At 41.7% G+C, this 20,006-nt stretch overlaps 1 protein-coding gene across 2 annotated transcripts in view; it reads right to left on the bottom strand.

Annotated features, from left to right (window-relative positions):
• Positions 1–2,610: 2,610 nt before the first annotated feature.
• The window catches only part of Heatr3 (HEAT repeat containing 3), a 39,889-nt gene continuing 22,493 nt past the window's right edge, over positions 2,611–20,006 (bottom strand). For both annotated transcript variants that reach the window (XM_050119800.1, XM_050119801.1), the window contains 8 exons: positions 17,860–17,950; positions 17,589–17,746; positions 17,285–17,367; positions 16,133–16,269; positions 12,544–12,632; positions 9,908–10,051; positions 7,144–7,320; positions 2,611–3,836 (listed from right to left, as the gene is read on the bottom strand). In XM_050119800.1, coding sequence (XP_049975757.1) covers positions 3,714–3,836; positions 7,144–7,320; positions 9,908–10,051; positions 12,544–12,632; positions 16,133–16,269; positions 17,285–17,367; positions 17,589–17,746; positions 17,860–17,950 — 1,002 coding nt within the window. In that variant the 3' untranslated portion in view covers positions 2,611–3,713. The remainder of the gene's footprint in view (positions 3,837–7,143; positions 7,321–9,907; positions 10,052–12,543; positions 12,633–16,132; positions 16,270–17,284; positions 17,368–17,588; positions 17,747–17,859; positions 17,951–20,006) is intronic.

Raw genomic sequence — 20,006 nt, 5'->3', positions numbered from 1 at the left:
TTTTTTTGGTTTTTCGAGACAGGGTTTCTCTGTGGTTTTGGAGCCTGTCCTGGAACTAGCTCTGTAGACCAGGCTGGTCTCGAACTCACAGAGATCCGCCTGCCTCTGCCTCCCAAGTGCTGGGATTAAAGGCGTGCGCCACCATCGCCAGGCTGCTCTTAACCCATTTCTAATAATCTATGTGGCACCACGAGGTGCGCTTACCAGGAAAGATTCAGCATGTCTGACCTGGTGGCTGGCTGCATCGCCATCTGCCTCAGAGAGCAGAACTATCATGTCTGCCCAGGAGAGGGGAGCATGGCACTTCTGAGCTCACTTCCTCTTCCTCCCAGCATTCTGTTCTGTTTACTCCTCCTATCTATGTTTTAACCTATGAGGACCAGCCAAGCAGTTTCTTTATTTTTTTAACCAATGACCTTCCTCCATCAACATCCTGATCCATAGGCAAAGAGAGACTTTGGGCTTGGCATGGGCTTTTGAAACCTCAACTTTCACCCCCAGAGACACACTTCTTCCAACAATGCCACACCTCAGTCCTTCTAATCCTTTCAAATAGTGTCACTCCCTGGTGACTAAGCATCGAATATATGAGTCTATGGGACCATTCTTATTTAAATCACAACTGCTAATGTATGAAATAAAACTAATTTTTGGTAGTGTGACTGTTTTCTGTGTTCCTACTAGATGCACTTACTGGTTCTGGTGGCTTTCTTGAGTGCCTCCCTAGACTCTGCATCTAGAGCAACACCAACTGAAGGCATTCTTTTTCTTTTCTAATAGCTATTCCTTCATATCATTTGTGTGGGTTTTTTTTTTTTTTTTTGAGACAAAGTCTTGCTATGTAGCTTTGGCTGACCTCAAACCTTATCTATCTACCTACCTATCTATTTATGGTTTTTCAAGACAGGGTTTCTCTTGGCTAGCCTTATTATTCATTTACTTATGGTTTTCCAAGACAGGGATACAGGGGTTCTCTTAGTTAACTTTGGCTATCCTGGAACTCACTCCATAGACTAGTCTGGCCTTGAACTCAGAGATCCACGTGCCTCTGCCTCCTGAGTGTGCTGGGGTTAAAGGCATGTGCCACCATCACCTGGCTTTGGAAGACTCTTTAAAATCTTAAAACCAGTGCTAGAGATGGCTCAACAGAGGACATGATTTCAGATCACAATTCATAATACATTTGAGGCTAGTCTTGGCTAAATGAGATTCTATCTAATAAAGAATCTTATATGGCTTTATACTCCAACATTTAGAAGCTTGTAGTTCTGGTGAACGATTTTAGATTTTGTCCTTTTTTTTTCTAAGACAATTTCTCTGTTTTGTCTTAGATATCCTTGGAACTTCCAAAATTTGCTCTACAACCGGGGAGTGTATTCAGGACTTTTCCATTTCCCTGTTGCTACAGAGCACCTCGGGCTGAACCACCCCTGTCACAGCCTGGGTTTTTCAATATGCACCACCTCACCTTGCACTGTGCTGCCTTACAGCTTAGTAAAACAAATTCACGACACTCACTCACCAAATACCTGTGTGCCCCGTGCTGTACTGTCTACTCTGTTCCAAGAACAGGGCACGGGAATTATGGGAAGGATAGACTCGGAAACCCTCTTCTCTTTGAAAGGGGTATGACAAACAGATAAGCCAGATCTCTGAAACTCATCTTAAACTTAACTCTTTTCAAATATTTTTTAAAATGATTTAACTTTAATTTATGTGCATTGGTGTGAAGGTGTCAGATCTCGTGGAACTGCATTTTCAGACAGTTGTGAGCTGCCATGTGGGTGCTGGGAATTGAACCCAGGTCCTCTGGAAGAGCAGTCAGTGCTCTTAACCGCTGAGCCATCTTCTCCAGCCCCTTGAACTTAACTCTTCAGCCTTGAACTCACATGTAAAACTCACTGAGGGGAGTCCTTTTTTTTTTTTTTTTTTTGGTTTTTCGAGACAGGGTTTCTCTGTGGTTTTGGAGCCTGTCCTGGAACTAGCTCTTGTAGACCAGGCTGGTCTCGAACTCACAGAGATCTGCCTGCCTCTGCCTCCCGAGTGCTGGGATTAAAGGCATGTGCCCCACCGCCCGGCTGAGGGGAGTCCTTTTGACAAACACATGCTATAAAAAATCTGGGCCAAAGACCTGGCTGCAGCAATCATAAAGCACACACAGCCACAAACTCTATCATCCAGGAGAATAAAGTATAAGACTATTGTGTATGGCAGACCCTTCTACTTACAGACTCATGAACTCAGTGACTCCTCGGCACTGATAAATAATCCTGGCTTTCCAACAACCTCTACTAGACAGGAAATACTGTTTATCAGGCCACAGCACACATGAAATGCAATACTAGTGGATGATTCATGCAGCTACACAACTAGGGGGAAATTACAGCCTAGATCACTGCAACAGAGATCTGCTGCTGAACATTCTGATCAGGCAAATGGATGGATGGGAGCAGACTGGGGATAAGGCCCAGCTTGAGTGCTGTTTTCAAGGGTAATGAGAGGTGGTACCAGAAAGTCACGCTGTTATCCTTTTGTAAGCTCTGATGTGAAGCAAACTACCCAAGAATGTGCATACTTAGGGTCACAAAAATAACTGTAAAGCACAAAATATCCAGTTAAAAGTTATTTATTCAAAAATATTTTCTACTAATTCTTTTCTTTCTTTTGTTTTGAGACAGGGTTTCTCTAAGTAGCCCTGGCTGTCCTGTCTACTCCTTCTGTAGACCAGGCTAGCCTTGAATTCTAAAATCTACTTGCCTCTGTCTTCTGAGTGCTGGGATTAAAGGCATGTGTCACCAGGCCCGGCTTTTTTTTTTTTTTTTTTTACTAATTCTGATTCTATATCAAATTAAGATGGGGTTTTGAGCAGTTATATAGAATAATTGCTCAGAACCCCTGAACAGAGTGCAACCCCCGCATTAGCTCATTATCTGAGCTTGACAAATTCAAGTAATTTACTTCACAAGTCATAATAGGTATACAGTACTTCATATCAAAATATTTTATAAAGCTTATATTCATATTTCAGTTAAAATTTAGTTAATATAAAATGATACTAGCTTTAAAGAACATCCAAACAATGCCTTAATTTCTTTTCTTACAAAGTCCAAGGATGTAATTGTTTGCCGTCTCTTCACTGCCCGCCCACAAACTAATTAAAAACCACTTGCGGGCTGGGGTGTAGTTAGCGCTTGCCTGGCAGCAGCGAGGTCCTGAATGCTGCCCTAGCACCGAGAAGGAAAACACAGGACCACCTGAGATTGTGGTGCGTTTCCACTCCTCATTTCAGTGGCTAAAATATGCTGGAAATGGAACAGAAGGCCAGAGATTTCTGGTCATAGCACACATTTCCTGCAGGTTCTCAACTTCAAACTACTATACAAAACAGAGGCTTTAAAAAATAGCCTTTGTAGGCCAGGTGTGTTGAATGCTTTAAATCCTAGCAATTAGGAAACTGAGGCAAGTAGACCCCTGCAAATTCTTGGTCAGGCAGGGCTACCTAGGGAGAACCGTCTCAAAAAAGAAACAAGAGGCTTTTGGAAGCATGTACATTCAAAGGAAACCCTTTAGTATTCTTAGAGTTAAATCCGCTGGGAGAAGCAGACTCGCTCTCACTCTATTTTCTCAAAAGAGCTTTGGGTTTTTAGAAAAGCATGCATGCCAGCCAGGCTTGCAGCTGCTGAGCCAACCCCAGCTCTGGTCCTCCTGATGGTTTAAGAAGTCAGTCTTTTCTCAACAGTCTCTTGGTAAGCAACAAACCGTCTCAAGTTCATCTTCACGTTGTCAAGAACACACAGCTGATCTGGACTGTATTTGCCCCTGCCCTCTTTCCGTATCTGATGAGAGACAGAATGAGATTATGTCATCTAATTTGTTATCGTTTAAACAAAACAACTTTTAAAAAAAATGGTTATTCGAGATGGGTTTTTCTGTGTAGTTTTGGCACTTGTCCTGAAACTCACTCTGTAGACCAGGCTGGCCTTGAACACAGAGATCCACTTGCCTCTTCTTCGAGTGCTGGGATTAAAGGCCACCACTGCCTGGCTTCAAGTAACTATTTTATAAGCAAATATAAAGTTTTACTTTCAGATTAAATAGAATAAAGTACGTGAAGACAAGAAAAATGAAAACATGCTCACTTTTTTTTCTTTTTCCATTTTCACTGAGGCAATCTCTCAGTCAAACTCAGAGCTTGCTGATTTAGCTAGACTCACCAGCCAGCGTGTTCCTGGGATCATCTATCTCTACCTTCTCAGGCTGGAATCCCACGCAGCATTTTGGTGGGTAAATACTGACCTAGTTTCCACAGTTGCATGATAAGAACTCCAACCACTAAACCATCCCCCCAACCTGAACACACACATTAAAATTATAGCTATAAGCCAATTGCTTGCCTTTGATCCCAATACTCTGGAGGTGGTGGCAGAGGATCTCTGTGAGTCTGAGACCAGCCTGGTCTATATAATGAGTTCTAGGACAGTCAAAATTACAGAGAGATCCTATCTCAACAAAAATAAAACACAAAAGGGGAAAAAGAAGTTACAGAAATAAGAGCCATAGATAAAAAAGATCGAAATTTATGGAATGCAAATCATAACTCACCCCAAGTCTTTTTAAAAAGTAGTTTTATTTTATTTATCTTTAATTGAAAAAAAATGTTTTTTTTCAAGACAGGGTTTCTCTGTGGTTTTGGAGCCTGTCCTGGAACTAGCTCTTGTAGACCAGGTTGGTCTTGAACTCACAGAGATCCGCCTGCCTCTGCCTCCCAAGTGCTGGGATTAAAGGCATGCGCCACCATCGTCCGGAGAAAATTTTTATTTGTATGAACATTTTGCTTGCTTGTATGTTATGTGTACCACATGAGTGTCTGGTACCCATGGAGGTCAGAATAAGACAATGGATCCCCTGGCACTGGAGTTAAGATGGTTGTGAACCATCATGTGGATGGAGAGAGTCAAAGCTGGGACTCCACAAAAGCAGTAAGTGCTCTAAGTCACTAAGCCATCTCTCCAGCCCCTTTATTTTACGTGTATGGACATTTTGTGTGCATGCATGTCTATGCATCATATGTCTGCAGTGCCCATAGAGGCCAGAAGAGGATGTTAGAACCCCTGGAACTGGAATTACAGCTAAGTAACCATGTGGGTGCTGAGAACAGAACCCAAGTCCTCTGGAAGAGCAGCCAGTGCTCTTAACAGGGACCATCTCTCGGGCCCTCATCTCTAGTCTTAAGCACCAGTTTTCAAGTTTTAGTACAGCACCTGTAAGATTTCCCACAGCATGGGCTAGTAGGGCTCCTACTGGTACCCTTATTAACTTTCTGATTCAGAGGCCAGGAGCTGAGGGCTAAAAATCCACATATGGAACAAGCCCCAGTGAATCTACAAGTAATACAAACCAAAAACCAAACCAAACCAAACCAAAAAAACAAACTCTCAAACCACAAGATAAAGAAATTTCACTGAGGGGGCTGGAGAGATGGCTTAGTGATTAAGAACATTGCCTGCTCTTCCAAAGGTCCTGAGTTCAATTCCCAGCAACCACGTGGTGGCTCACAACCATCTGTAATGAGGTCTGGTGCCCTCTTCTGGCCTTCAGGCATACACGCAGAAAGAATATTGTATACTAAATAAATAAATATTTAAAAAAAAAAAAAGAAATTTCACTGGAGCTAACTGCATTAAAAAAAAAAAACCTATCGTGAGACATTATCACTATAGCAACGCATACTAAACAAGTAAGCCAACCCCATCAACAGCTTCCAATATCCAGGGTGTTTTCCCAGTTCAGAGTTTACAGAAGTTATACAGCACTGCTGTTTCAGAGTTCTAGTCTTGTTCTACTTTAATACTGAGGATTAAACCCAGGGTCTCAAGAATGCTAAAACATATGCTACCATGAGCAACATTCCCAACCCCATTCATTTATCTTTTGAGACAGGATCTTATTGTGCAGTCCAGGCTGGCCTGGGACTCATGATTCACCTCCAAGTTCTGGGATTAGAGGCTGGCACCACATCCGTCTGGAGGGTTTGATGACTTTGCCTAATCTGCTTTGCTGGCAGCAGAAATGGGGTAAACATTGTTCTCCTTACCTCAAAGGCTCCTTCTGCAGAAATCTAAAGGGCTTTTTATGAACAATGTAGACACTATGTACTGGCATGAAAACAGGACTTTTAAAGAATTAGGCAAAAACACAAAAAAGCAGAAATATGATTATGTTATGCTATTTTTTCTGGACAGCAAAGGAAGAAATAAACCCCAGGTACATTTGTCTCTGCTAAAAGAAACACAGTCCAGTGGGGTCAGGGAAATGGCCCAGAGATTAAAAGGCACCTGGTATCCAGTTCCAGGGTATCTGACACCATCCTCCGGCTTTCATAAGCATTGCACATACATGGTGTACAGACATATGTGCAGGCAAAAAACATTCATATAAGAATAAATATATGTCAAAAGAAAGAAATTTTGGGTGGTGGGAATATAACTCAGTGGTAGAATGCTTTTAGGCAAAAGGAAGATGGACAGGAAAACAAACAAACAAACAAACAAACAAACAAACAAAAAGTCCTCTAAAATGGAAAGATTCAAGTTTGTTCCTATTTCCTAGGCGCAGGGTATAACTTGGGTAGACATATGGACAGCACAAGGCCCCGGGTTCAATCCCCAGGACCAAAACAAATAAATAAATCAACAAATCAAAACAAAGTTCTTGGCTGCTCTCTTATCCAGCTAATACAGTGGCAGCTTTGTTTTCCAGGACAGAACACCCTAAAGATGCCTTCTTTCCCCAAGGAAAATACCCACAACAATGAAGCCAACATACAGTACATTACACCTATAAAACAAGTTTAAAAGTATATGAAAGTACCTTTTAAACTACAGACAGTATTTCTGTATAAGAAAGCTATTAATATCATGAAGAATGTGTCAAGATGCCACTCTGGATTCAAATTACCAAAACCTAGCACCACTCTGTGGAACCACAACTCAACCAAACAAGCACTTCACTGAGTGCTCTGGATGGGAAGTGCTAGGTTAATCACCAAGACTTAACAGGAATTCCTCAAGCACACTCTAGGCTGCATGACCCTTTTCCCCAGAGCTGCTGAGACCTGCGCATTTATAAGAAAGCAACACAAACCTTCATCTTGAAGACTGGCTGGAATTCTTTCAAAGCTGATAACAATTTAATTTGAACTGAGGCCTTTTCAGCTTCTTCACCATCTGCAAAAACGTCAAAGAGGGCATCCAAAGCCTCTCCTGTTACCACGAGGGAAGGGTCTTTGGTGGCAACTTCCAACAGAAAGCACCCAATGGTCTACAAAAATCAAACACAGGATAATGAAGGGTCAGTCTCTAGTACGAGCACTAACAAATGTGTCAACAGCTCCTGCATTCTACTTAAATTGAAAAAAGTGTGAAGATATCACACACAGCTATAACTATACCAAACATAATATGATCAAGATAAGCTAACTGTGCTATAGTTTATATTACCAAATAAAGCAAACCAAGGTCCATAAATGAAACGAAAAATTTATTTTGGAAACTACTGAAATTTTCCTTCTGCTTTCCTCAGGCTTCTCATTTGTGACAACAATCACCACCACCCATGATCCCAGTACCCAGGAGGTGGAGGTAGGAAGAGCTGTGAGTTTGAGGCCTACAAAGGGAATTACATAGAGAGACCCTGCCTTGAAAAAAAAGAAAGAAAGAAACAAAATAAATCACAAACTAAGTGCCATTCTCACTTTACTTCACACTGTTTTTTTGATTTTGTTTTTGACACACAGTCTCAAGTCACTTAGGCTAGCCTCAAATTCACCAGGACAGTGGGTGATGACCTTGAACTTCTGACCCTCCTACTTTTACCTCCCTAGTGCTGGGAATACAGACCCGCGTCACCAGGCCTGGCTATTATATGCTCTTTCCTTTCCCTCCACAATCAGTTATCTTTTGATAACAGTCCCAATTTGCAAAGACCTCTTCCAGACTACAATAATCGGATTATAGTCTGGCTGTGGTGTGGGGGGTGATATGTAAGCTTTCATGGGAACAGGGGATGGAGACTGTCAGAATACGCTAAAGTCCAGCTGTACCGTACTAGTCAGTTAACCTCTCTGGGCGCTAATATTCTCATTTTAATGTGAACAGTACAGATAACCTCTATGACAGTATTAGGCCGAATATCCTAGAATTCTAGAATGTACTTTGAAGCATATATCACAACATAACAAGTCTTATTAAAAAAGCCAGGCGGTGGTGGTGCACACCTTTAATCCCAGCACTCGGGAGGCAGAGGCAGGTGGATCTCTTTGAGTTCGAGGCCAGCCTGGTCAATAGAGCAAGTTCCAGGATGGGCTCCAAAGCTACAGAGAAACTCTGTCTTGAAAAACAAACAAAACAAAACAAAAGTCTTATTAAAAAAGGATGGACCATGGGGTAGGGGAGGGACAGCTGGAGAGAGGAAGTGGGGAGTATGACAGAAACACTATACACATGGACAAAACTTCCAGAGAATTAAAAGAAAAAAAAGTGAAGCAGTACAGAATGAACAAGTAAATATGGTGTCCACACCTCTGAGACAAAGGGACAGGAAGCTTAGGACAGAGGTTGAATAGTACCATTTACACTTCATCATTCTACTTTCTGCATGTTTTTTTGTTTAAGTGCATGTACTATTTTTCCAACATGTTAAAATTTAAAGTTTTACTATTATTGTTTTTTAATTATGTATATGTCTGCATGTGGGTTTGTGCCATAAGTACCAGTGCCTGTAGAGGCCAGAGATATCAGATTCCTTGGATATCAGTTGTGATCTACCTGATCTAGGTGCTGGGAGCTGAAATACGGTCCTCTGAAGAGAGATAAACCATCCCCTAGTCCTCCAACATGGTTTTTAAAGATATTACAAATCCCTACAGGGTTTTAGCATGTTAAGAAGGACTTTAGAGCCAGACATGGTGGCTCAAGTCTTTACTCTCAGCACTTGGGAGGCAGAGGTAGGCTAATGTCTGTGAGTTCAAAGCCGGCCTGTTCTATAGAACAAGTTCCAGGACAGTCAGCTCTGTTAAACAGAGAAACCCTGTCTCAAACAACAAAAACAAATAAAAATTCCACATTTGGCTTTATGCTGAAGACAAGCTAATTCTTAAAAAAGCACATCTCGAGAAAAGATAAATAAAAACAAGGCTCACTTTTTCAAGTACTTATTTATTTATTTATTGGTTTTTCGAGACAGGGTTTCTCTGTGGTTTTGGAGCCTGTCCTGGAACTAGCTCTTGTAGACCAGGCTGGTCTCGAACTCACAGAGATCCGCCTGCCTCTGCCTCCCAAGTGCTGGGATTAAAGGCGTGCGCCACCACCACCCGGCTCAAGTACTTATTTAATACATAGTTTTATTAAAGCCATAGGGTACATTCTATATTTTTTCTTTTTCTTTTTTTTAGCGTGCGCCACCACCACCCGGCTCAAGTACTTATTTAATACATAGTTTTATTAAAGCCATAGGGTACATTCTATATTTTTTCTTTTTCTTTTTTTTAGCGTGCGCCACCACCACCCGGCTCAAGTACTTATTTAATACATAGTTTTATTAAAGCCATAGGGTACATTCTATATTTTTTCTTTTTCTTTTTTTTTAAGATTTATTTATTTATTGTGTATACAGATTCTGCCTGCTTGCAGCCTGCAGGCCTGAGATGGGCACCAGATCTCATCACAGATGGCTGTGAACCACGTGGCTGCTGGGACTTGAATGCAAGAATTCTGGAAGAGCAGCCAGTGAGTGCTCTTAACCTGAGTCATCTCTCCAGCCCCACTCTATATTTCTTTATACAGTATCTTATCATGATCTCCCCCCATTCCTACTTACTGGACAGTTTAGGTTAGAAACAATTGTTTACCTTAAGAGTTTCAAGTGTGCCATTTTCTTTGGCTAGGACGCTGCCAGTGATCCCCAAAATACTGACCACATTCACTCTCACCCCGATGCTGCTACTATGAATGCCTGCTCTGCATAGCGTCATCAGCTGCTCAGGTGTCATACACTGTTGAGAGAAAAGAAATACTTTATTTACTTAGCTCATGTTCATGTGTGTGGATGTTGTAGATAGTTTCCTTTGAGACGGAAACATTCCATCCTGCTGGGAAGCTCTTTAAATTGGAAGGCAAACACTCAAAATAGCTTTAGGAAGTACCTGAAACTGATCAAGTTCACTAGGCCCCTCAGTTCTCAGATGGAAGGAAGCCAAGCTGCAAAGACACTCAAACAAGCTGAGCTGCAGAGACTCTTAGAGAAAACGGGCAAAGATGACTCTGAGACTAGACCAGCTGCCTGAAGAAGCAGGAACCAGCTGAGTTTCCTAGAAGAGGTGTAGACCAACCGAGTCACTTTGAAAAGACATTCTCCAACCTGTGGAGCTGCAACTGTGCAGCTTGTTCCAGGTACTGGGGTGGGCTTCGGTGATATAGTTGTCTTCTGCTCCTTTAAGTAACCTCTCACCCATATTTCTGTATCACCAATAAAACTCACTGGTTCACCATGTTGGACTTTACAAGTGACCATATTTTGCTCTGTGGTAAGATCCCTATTTGAGTAGAAATGAGTTGCACACAACGGTGGGCATGAGTATACAAGGGTTTGTATGCTTGTGTGCAATTTGTGGAGGCCTAGGGTTGATATTGGTGGTCTTCATTGATTACACTACCTTATTCATTGAGGCCAGATCTCTCATTTGAACCAGAGCTTGCCTATTTAGCTAGTCTGACTAGTTTGCTCCAGGAATCCCATCTCCACCTTCAGAGCTCTAGAATTACAGGCCACCCATCCACACAGCATTTATATGGATTCCAGAGATCTTGGATGGCAAGCCCCTTAATCACTAAATTATCTAGTCCTTTTATGTTTTAAAAAGGAAAATTCTTAAAAAAAATCAAGGAAAATGACTTGAGCATGTAACATTTTCTTTAGCAAAAAGCAATCAGAGTGTGGGGGTATAGGTTTAGTTCACTGGTAGAGCACAACTGCAGACAAAGGGTCCACACCAGAGAAAGGGAACCAACACGAAGAAATTTCTTCTAATATCCATCAATTTTTGAATCAAAAAGAATAGTTGGGTGGTGGTGGCGTACACTTTGAATCCCAGTTCTCAGGAGGCAGAGCTAGGTGGATCTCTGTGAGTTCAAGGCCAGTGTAGTCTACAGAATGAGTTCCAGGACAGGTTCCAAAACCTACAGAGAAACCTTATCTTGAAATATCAAAATAAAAAGATTATACACACACACACATACACATAAATATATACATACATACACATATAAAATGAATAAATGAATAAAATAATGAGGCTGGTGTGGAAGCCAAAACTACAGATCTACAAATAATCCCAGCACTAAGGCTGAGGCAGTAGGATCACTCAGTAGTCAGTCGGGGGACATAATAAAACCCTATCTCAAAATAAATGTGTATAAAACTCTGAGCACAAAATGAAACTAAAAAGAAAGCATGAGTGAAGCCCTAGGTTCAGTCTCAGCAACAAACAAAACAAGAAGCAGGAAGAAAAAAAAAAAGAGAGAGGTTGTATTTAGAGATTACCAGGGTACCTATTCATTATGTGATAGTACATTTTAATACTCTTCACTTCCTATATTAAGATCTACATCTAATTAGATTCAGGTTCAGAATTTTTACTGGCAAGTAAAATTCATATTGCTACACACACATACACATATATTTTTTCCCTCAAGACAGGGTTTCTCTGTAGCTTTGGAGCCTGTCCTGGAACTAGCTCTTGTAGACAGCCTACCTATGCCTCCTGCGTGCTGGGATTAAAGGCGTGCGCCACCACCACAGATCATGTCTTAGTGTCTTTGCTCAAAGGTTTTAGCCAACAGTGATCATAGCTGCCTAGGAGTACAAACTGTGCCAAAATTACTAAATGATCATTGAGACGATGTCTTCTTTGCAGAAGAATCCTAGCTGATAGCACTGGAGACACAAAGCTGGGCATCTCCAGTGTGCAGCCTCACAAACGAATCTGGGCAGCTATGATGACTGTTGGCTAAAACCTTTGAGCAAAGACAAATGAATCACATTTCTATGAACTGTTTTCGAAAAAGAAACAAAGTAAAACATATCAAACTTGTTTAAATATACATATGGAAATGTACGCATATGTGTGTGGAGATCAGAGGATAACTCTGTGGAGTTAGTTTTCTCCTTCCACCTTTATGTGTGAGGTCATTAGGCCTGACAGAAGTTCTTCGGACAGTGTTTCTCTGTGTAACAACCCTAGCTTTCCTGGAAATCATGCTGTAGACCAGGCTGGCCTTGAACTCTGCCTCCCGAGTGTGGGACTAATGGTGTGAGCCACCACACCAGGTTTTCTCTTTTTGAAAAGCACTTTTCTATCTCTACTTCTTCCCTTGCCTTTTCACAAAGCTATAACTCTAACAGCTTTGGATCTTTGTTTTTCTGGCAATGTGCTTGCAAAACACAGCATCTTTCCAAATTTCACATAAGAACTTTACAATGTCTTACCTGTGGAATGTTTTTGGCAGCCATTGTTTGCAAAAGGGCCCTCAAAGCACTACTTATGGCTTCTAGAAAATCAGCTTGTTTAGCAAAATCTAAAAGACACAAAAAAATTCCACAAAACACAAAGATGAAGTGCAAATTTTCTCTTCTCCAAGACAAACTATTTTGTAGAAAAAGTTTTAAAACTAAGCATGCAAGTGTTAGCTTACAATGTTACTAACAAAAGCAATTTTCCCCCCATATTTATTTTATTTTAGGTGGATGAGTGTTTTGCCTTTCTGTATGTCTATGCACCATGGGTGCAATGCCTAGGGAGGCCAGAAGAGGGCATCAGAAACACTCCATGTGGATTTTAGGAACTGAGCTGAGATTTTCTGCAAGAACAGTAACTGAGTCACCTCTCCAGCCCCCAACAAAGGCATTCTTGATATGTAAGCCAAATGTTTAGCTAACAGTCTGTCCAGTGTCCAGTGAGTCTGAAAGATGACTGCAGCAGGGACGGGCAGAGACCTGCAGAGGCCCTCACTTAAGGTGTTGAGTTTTCACTAGACTAACACCTGGCATGGGATAACCCTGAGCCAGTGGTCTCCGCTGTGATGCTGGCAGATCTGCGGGCGAGTCATCTCCTACACCAATGCTCTTGACAATACAAGCTCATAGCTCAAAGCCTCCCTGGTCTGCTCCATGACTCAGCCTTGCTCTTTTCCTACTGCACTTTCCTATGCATGACAAACAAAACAGCTGCAATAAACACCTGAGCCAGTATGGTCACAGGCAGGAACAAATGAGGGCCATTCAGGTGAGTGATCCATAGAGTACATTTGAATCATAATTTCTAAAAATGTACAGCAAGTATGTCCAGTCCTACGCCATCTTCTGACACCACCCCATATACTTCCCACACGCAGAGTCTGATTTCTTCTTAAACATGGGTGTGACTTCTTTTCTTCAACCACAACTATGACAGGCTAAGTCATAACAAGCAGTGTGACTTACAGCTCACTCACAGGTATGTGCTTTTCCCTGGACTCCCAACCTAGGAACCCAGTCACTGTTGTAAAGAGGCTCAAGTCATGGATGATTCCAGCCATAAGTGTTTAATGTAAGTGAACAAAAGCTCAAATGATTCTGGCTCAGTCTTTAAGGTCTTCAGAAGAGACCCTAGTTTAGGCAAGATTCCACCTCAGCAACAGAGACACTGCTTAGATAACAATTCTGTTATGTGTGTGTATACAGAAAGCTCTTGTTCAAGATATCTCCTAGCATCCCTGTGGCATACCAGGAACAACCACCAAGACAGTAACCCCTGAAATTATCTTCAGACGTTGCCAATGTCCCCTAGGAGAGGAGCAATTGCCCCTAGTGAAGAATCACTGCCTGACTCTGAGAATAAGGACGAGACAGGGGAATCATGTGGTGCTCAGGCTACTTTAGAACACACAGACTCAAGCAATCCTCCTGAGGGCAGAGGCTGAAGCTATACCTAATCATATGCACCTTATTGATTCAGTCATAAAACTTGGGCCAGACTTGTTACATGGTAGCAGATGCCATGATTTATTACTACGTGCTTAGGACACAGAATTTCTTTGGAAGCAGATACTTAAATGAAACTAGCGTATTAATGATGCCTCTGAGAATTGGGTAGTATAGGACAAACGAAGAAGGCTGTCCACTTCACATTCTCTCCTAATTTTTTAATTTTGTCCTACATACTGTACGCATATTACTCGATTAAATTTAAATATATTAAGAATGTGACTGGGAAGGCACAGGAGACCTACAAGAAAACACGGACTACCGCCATTCTCTTGACTGTCTGTCAGAATGTCAAGGTGGACCTTATTGCTGAAGATACCACACACTGCACTCAGAACTTGGGAGAAATTAACCTGGTGCTTACCTGGAAGCCTAAGAGTTAGCTCTCACAATACTAAGGGTGCCATGAAAGCTGCTTAGGGAGAAAAGTTATCCTCAACAGGCTAGGAGCACTGGTATATGCCTTTAATTGCAGCACTCAGGAGTCAGAAGCAGGCAAATCTCTGAATATCAGGCAAGCCTGGTCTATATAGTGAGTTCCAGGGCAACCAAGGCTACACAGAAAAATATTGTCTCAAAAACAAACACACACACACACACACACAAAAAAAAAAAAAAACAAAAAGCCGGGCAGTGGTGGCACACGCCTTTAATCCCAGCACTCGGGAGGCAGAGGCAGGCAGATCTCTGTGAGTTCGAGACCAGCCTGGTCTACAAGAGCTAGTTCCAGGACAGGCTCCAAAGCCACAGAGAAACCCTGTCTCGAAAAACCACACACACACAAAAAAAAAAAAAAAAAAAAAAAGCCCCTCAATAGCACAATAATAGTACTTGCATCTTGGAATAATCAATAGCTATAACTGGACACAAAGGCTGATCAATTGGAGGATGGTCAAGCACTAAAAATCTAGCCAAAAGCCATGTGAACCTACCACTACCATATTAATAAAGTAATGGTTTCTACCCCCCTCTGAAATACTTATATGTATAAGTGCAGATCTCACATCACATCAAAGTTCTTTTGCAGCATGCAGAAACTAGTAGAGATCTACCACTGGTCAAAATGCAAAGAATAAGTAACCAGGGGGTGTTCAGCCTCCAATGGGACATCTGTAACCCAATTCCCACACCCAAGTTCAGGAAGCATTACAGAGGAGGAGAAAGAGCCAAGGACCAGGATGACTGCTACAAGATAGTTTCTTCTAAAGAGGACAGGGGTGTTGCTTCTCTCAACTCTCACCAAATGGCTGCCAGCGCAAGACCTGAGAATACACCAGCTGATGTGCCAACCTGGATGGAGGAAAATTTCACAGGGCCCTGCCCTTAGCTCAGGAGCTATAACTAATGGTCACTGACAGAAAACCACTTTCCTGTTTTTGTTTGTTCCCCTTTTTAGGGATGAGATCACAATCCTACCTGGCCAGCCCTAAGGACATGAGGTGGGACAACACTGACTGAACCAGAGGGTTGTGTGTCTACTATGTTCCTGTGTGTGTTTGTAACAGGAAGAAATATAGAAGGGGTCATGAATTCAAGAGAGGGTGGAGAGGATGATGGGGGAAGACATGAGGAATTGGGAGCAGAAATGATACAGACCCAGGATACTCATGTATGAAATCCTCAAATTAAAAAAAAAAAAAGAACAAAGACTTACTCAAATATCCTAATGAGGACCTGATACTTATGACTCATTTTAATTGACATGACATTAATTTAATTATTTATTCTGGTTTTTTGTGTGTGTGGCAGGGAGGAGAGAGGCCTGGCTGTCCTTGAACGCAGAGATCCTCTGCCTCTGCCTTTCAAGTGCTGGCATTAAAGGCATGGGTCACCACTGCCCAGATTGACATTAATTTTAAATTAAATACACACACACACACAAACCCACTGAAACCTCTTGACTGTCACTGGCAATGGGAATACATGGTTGATAGTATCTGGGAAAGTTTTCTGCAGGTTAAATGTGATAACACTCCATTTATAGAGTTCAAGTTCCTATCCTTCAAAGTTCTGCTGTCCAAGTAGTCTTTCACAGTAATGTCTAAATATTTACCTGGCTGAGAAAAAAGAAGTTCTGACAGGTGCTGTACAAGTGTCTGAAGAGCTGGGGCTCCACCAAGATGGTCCATGTCCAGGAGAGACACAAGACTCTGGAGACACATAAGGGCTCTACACTGAATAGTGTTCAATCTGCAAAGAAAGTGAATAGTCCGTTTCTGTAAACTAACACACTGGAATTCTATGGGTCTAGCGATTTTTACTATCGTTGTTGATTATGGCACAGCATCTGGCTTTGTGCCCCAGGCTAGCCTGGAGCTCATTATGAAGTCTATGTTGGCTTTGAATTTGTGATTCTCTCAAATACTGGGATTAGAGGTATGAGCCTCCATGCCTGGCTCAGTGCCAATTTTTAATCTAAGCTTCAGATTCTAATTAAGAGTACCTACAGGTTCAAGGGATCTGAGGCAGGTCACAAAGAATAATATGAATTACTAATCTGCCAATCAAAGGTCACAAAGAATAATATGAACTACTAATCTGCCAAAGAGCCTGAGCACTCAAGGACTATGAGCACAGCTCACCGTAAGTCGTAAGTCTCTACTCAGCCTTGGACACCAAACTCACTTTTATTTTTTCATTTTTATTTATTGTTTGCCGTCCCAGGGACTGATCCCACAGCACCACTCATGCTAGACAAGCACTCTACCCCGAAGACAGGCTCTCAATAGGCTGCTCAGGCAGAGTCTGAACTTATAATCTTCCCACTCTAGCTTACAGACCTGTACCCCAGGCCTACTTTCTTCCTTTCTTTTTCATATGGGAGCCACCTGGCATGTGTCTCTAGTGTTGTTTGGATGTGTGCTTTGTGGAAAGGGAACCACAGTGTACACATTTTGTGTTTTATCTGATCTGCTCAACACAGTAAATTCTGTACTGTGAGTGGTTCTAGTTCAGATCCTTAGTACCGCTGAATGTCAACTTCGTATTCATATGGTCATTGACAGACATCAAGGCTGTTTCCAAGCTGTGGCAACGATGACCCACAATGCAGTGAATATTCATTCTCACATAGGTATCCTAGCACACAGGGCACAAACTTCTCCAGGGTACATAGGCTGGTTTTGGGAGCATTTTCCATTCAATATTCCAACAATTCACATAGTAACAAAACGATGAATGTTTCTGAAAATTAAAAGGTTCTTACTTTTTAATCAAAGGTTTCCAAGTAGGGTTCCTAGAACATAGGTCAATGGCAATACTGTTTGGTGAAGCAGTTTTCTCAAAAACCTAGGTTTGAAAAGGAAACAGGAAAAGATAAAAGGGGGCTCATCTTAAACAGGACTTCTCCATAAAGTCTGACTCTCTGTTTACATACTAGCATGGTCAGAACATGTGCATTTTAGCTGTCAGTCTGCTTTACACCCAAGCCGCCAGCTCCTGTGCTCCAGATCACAGCTAACATCAGTCATTCCCACACTCCAACCTGAGGCCAGGATGAAACTAATTACCTTCTTTGGGATGAGGCAGTTGGTCAGGGCAGTGTGAATCTCATGGGACAGGCACAATGGGGACAGCAGCTGCCCACTGCACTCATTGAAGGAGCTTTCCATAAAGGCCTCACTTTCATCACTACTAGAAAGTTCTTCCCACTCATCATCGGAGGGATCTGAGGAGAGGGCAAACAGATATAACTGGGTACAAAGAAACTCCCACAGAAGCAGTCCTTGGTGTGGGGTGGGGATGGGGTAGTGGAACACCTCATGTGAGCGGGGAGCAAACCTTCACTGCAGCACATGTTGACAATGATTTCCAGAGCAGTCTGCTGAGCTGTCAGCAATGCCATGGTCTCTCTCAGCTCCTTGTCAGTAGACTAAAAATAATAATAATAATAAATCATGTATTTTTTGTATCAGTTTCCTTGATTAAAGTCTATTGGACAATTTCTGCACTTGGAATAGAGAATATGAGGTTTGGAAAAGTTACAGAAGTACAAATGAGCACTGTGATTTCCTCTTGGCTTAGCAGAGCAAGTCTCTGTTAACTGGGTTCCATCTATCACAGGCTCCATAGGAGAGAACAAACATGAATTTTGACCTATGTGTTAAGAAGTAGCTCAGCTTGTGAAGCAGAGACAGGTGGATCTCTGTGAGTTTGAAGTCTACAAAGCAAGTTCCAGGACAGTCAGGACTACATAGAGAAGTTGTCTCAAGAAAGAAGTAACTCAGCATACTAAGGTTAAGCCAAAGCTCCTTTCAGACACTAGCTGCTTAAACAACATATTTTAGCCATTTTTTTGAACAAATTACATTCAACACACACTCCCATCTAGCCATGGTGGCACACACCTGTAATTTCAGCACTCATGTGGCAGTCAGGAAAATTATCTCTATTTGAGGCCAGCCCAACCTACATACTGACATCCGTCTCAAAAACAAACATACCCACAAACATTATCAAGTCTTAAATTAACAGTGTTTGATAAAGTAGCACATAGCCTCCATCCCCAATTTTTTATGAAAAATAAAATGTAAAGCAACTCTTTAAGATTGAAGACAAGAAAAATAAATGAATAACTAAAATAAGAATAAAAAAAGCCAGGCAGTGGTGGCAAGGGCTTTTAATCCCAGTACTTGGGAGGTAAAGGCAGGTAGAACTCTGAGTTCGAGGCCAGCCTGGTCTGCAAAGCAAGTTCCTAGAGGACAAGGCTGTACCCAGAGAACCTGACAAAAAAAAAAAAAAAAAAAAGTCTGAGCTAAGAAGGTTGAACATTTCTTAAACGTCTTTCAGCCATTTTAAAAAAAAAAAAAAAAAAAAAAAAAAAAAGCTGGACATGGTGGTGCATGCCTTTAATCCCAGCAGCTGGGAGGCAGGGGTAGGCGAATAGGAAAATCTCAGGTCAGCCAGAGCTATGAAGCCACCCAGTCTCAAAAAAAAGAGACTGTGTACTGTACTGTTCCTGCAGAGGACCCAAGTTTGGTTCTTAGCACATTAGGTAGCTCACAACTGCCTTTAACTCCAGCTCCAAGAGACTCTGATGTGCTTTTTCCAACCTCCATGGGCATCCTCACCCACCTTCACATAACACACATAAAACTTAAGAAAATATAAAAGAAAGAAATCGAGACATTTTTCTCTAAAAACATAAACTTTATCAATTACTATTTCTTAAAAGGAACAATATAAACCTATAAACCTAATTCTTTTTTGTTTTTGAGACAGGGTTTCTTGTGTAGCAGTCCTAGCTGTCCTAGAACTCACTCTGCCTTCCCAGTGCTGGGATTAAAGGCATGTGCCACCACCATCCAGCCCTTAATTCTTAAATTGCCTGTAAAAAGTCAATCAGTCACACTGATACTCTGTGATTGGAATAACCTCGAAAATAACAGGCACTTTATTGTTTATAAATTCTAACTTTCTTTTTTAATGAAACAAAATTTTACTAAGTGAATCTACTATAATTGACCAAGCATTCCATAGCTGTGAATGTTTTAGGTTAGAGCCAATCTTCTCTATTTCTAAGTTCTGTATCACGAAGTTAATGATTTTCCATCTTCTTTTTTTCTTCCTTGTTAAAAACTCTTACTAAGCCAGGGGTGGTAAGTGCACCTTTAATCCAGCACTTGAGAGGCAGAGGCTGGCGGAACTCTGTGAGTTCAAGGCCAGCCTGGTCTACAAAGTAAGTTCCAGGGCAAGTGCCAAAGCTACAGAGAAACCCTGTCTTGAAAAACAAAGACAAAAACCCACTTACTATACTGTACTGTCGGGGGAGGAAAAGCTCAAACTCTGGGGCTTAACCTTCTTGTCTCAGCCTAAGTATCTGGGACACAGACACATTCCACTATGACCGGCTAACCAAACCAAGACCAAAAATATCTAAGGAAAAACTGCATCTGCACTTGTCAGTATTCTATAAGTAACACAACTAT

The sequence above is a fragment of the Alexandromys fortis genome, unplaced genomic scaffold (assembly GCF_014885135.2).
Source record: "Alexandromys fortis isolate MF-2015 unplaced genomic scaffold, M_Fortis_MF-2015_v1.1 scaffold_178, whole genome shotgun sequence".
Classification (NCBI taxonomy): Eukaryota; Metazoa; Chordata; class Mammalia; order Rodentia; family Cricetidae; genus Alexandromys; species Alexandromys fortis.
This window is presented reverse-complemented; position numbering and strand designations above follow the sequence as displayed.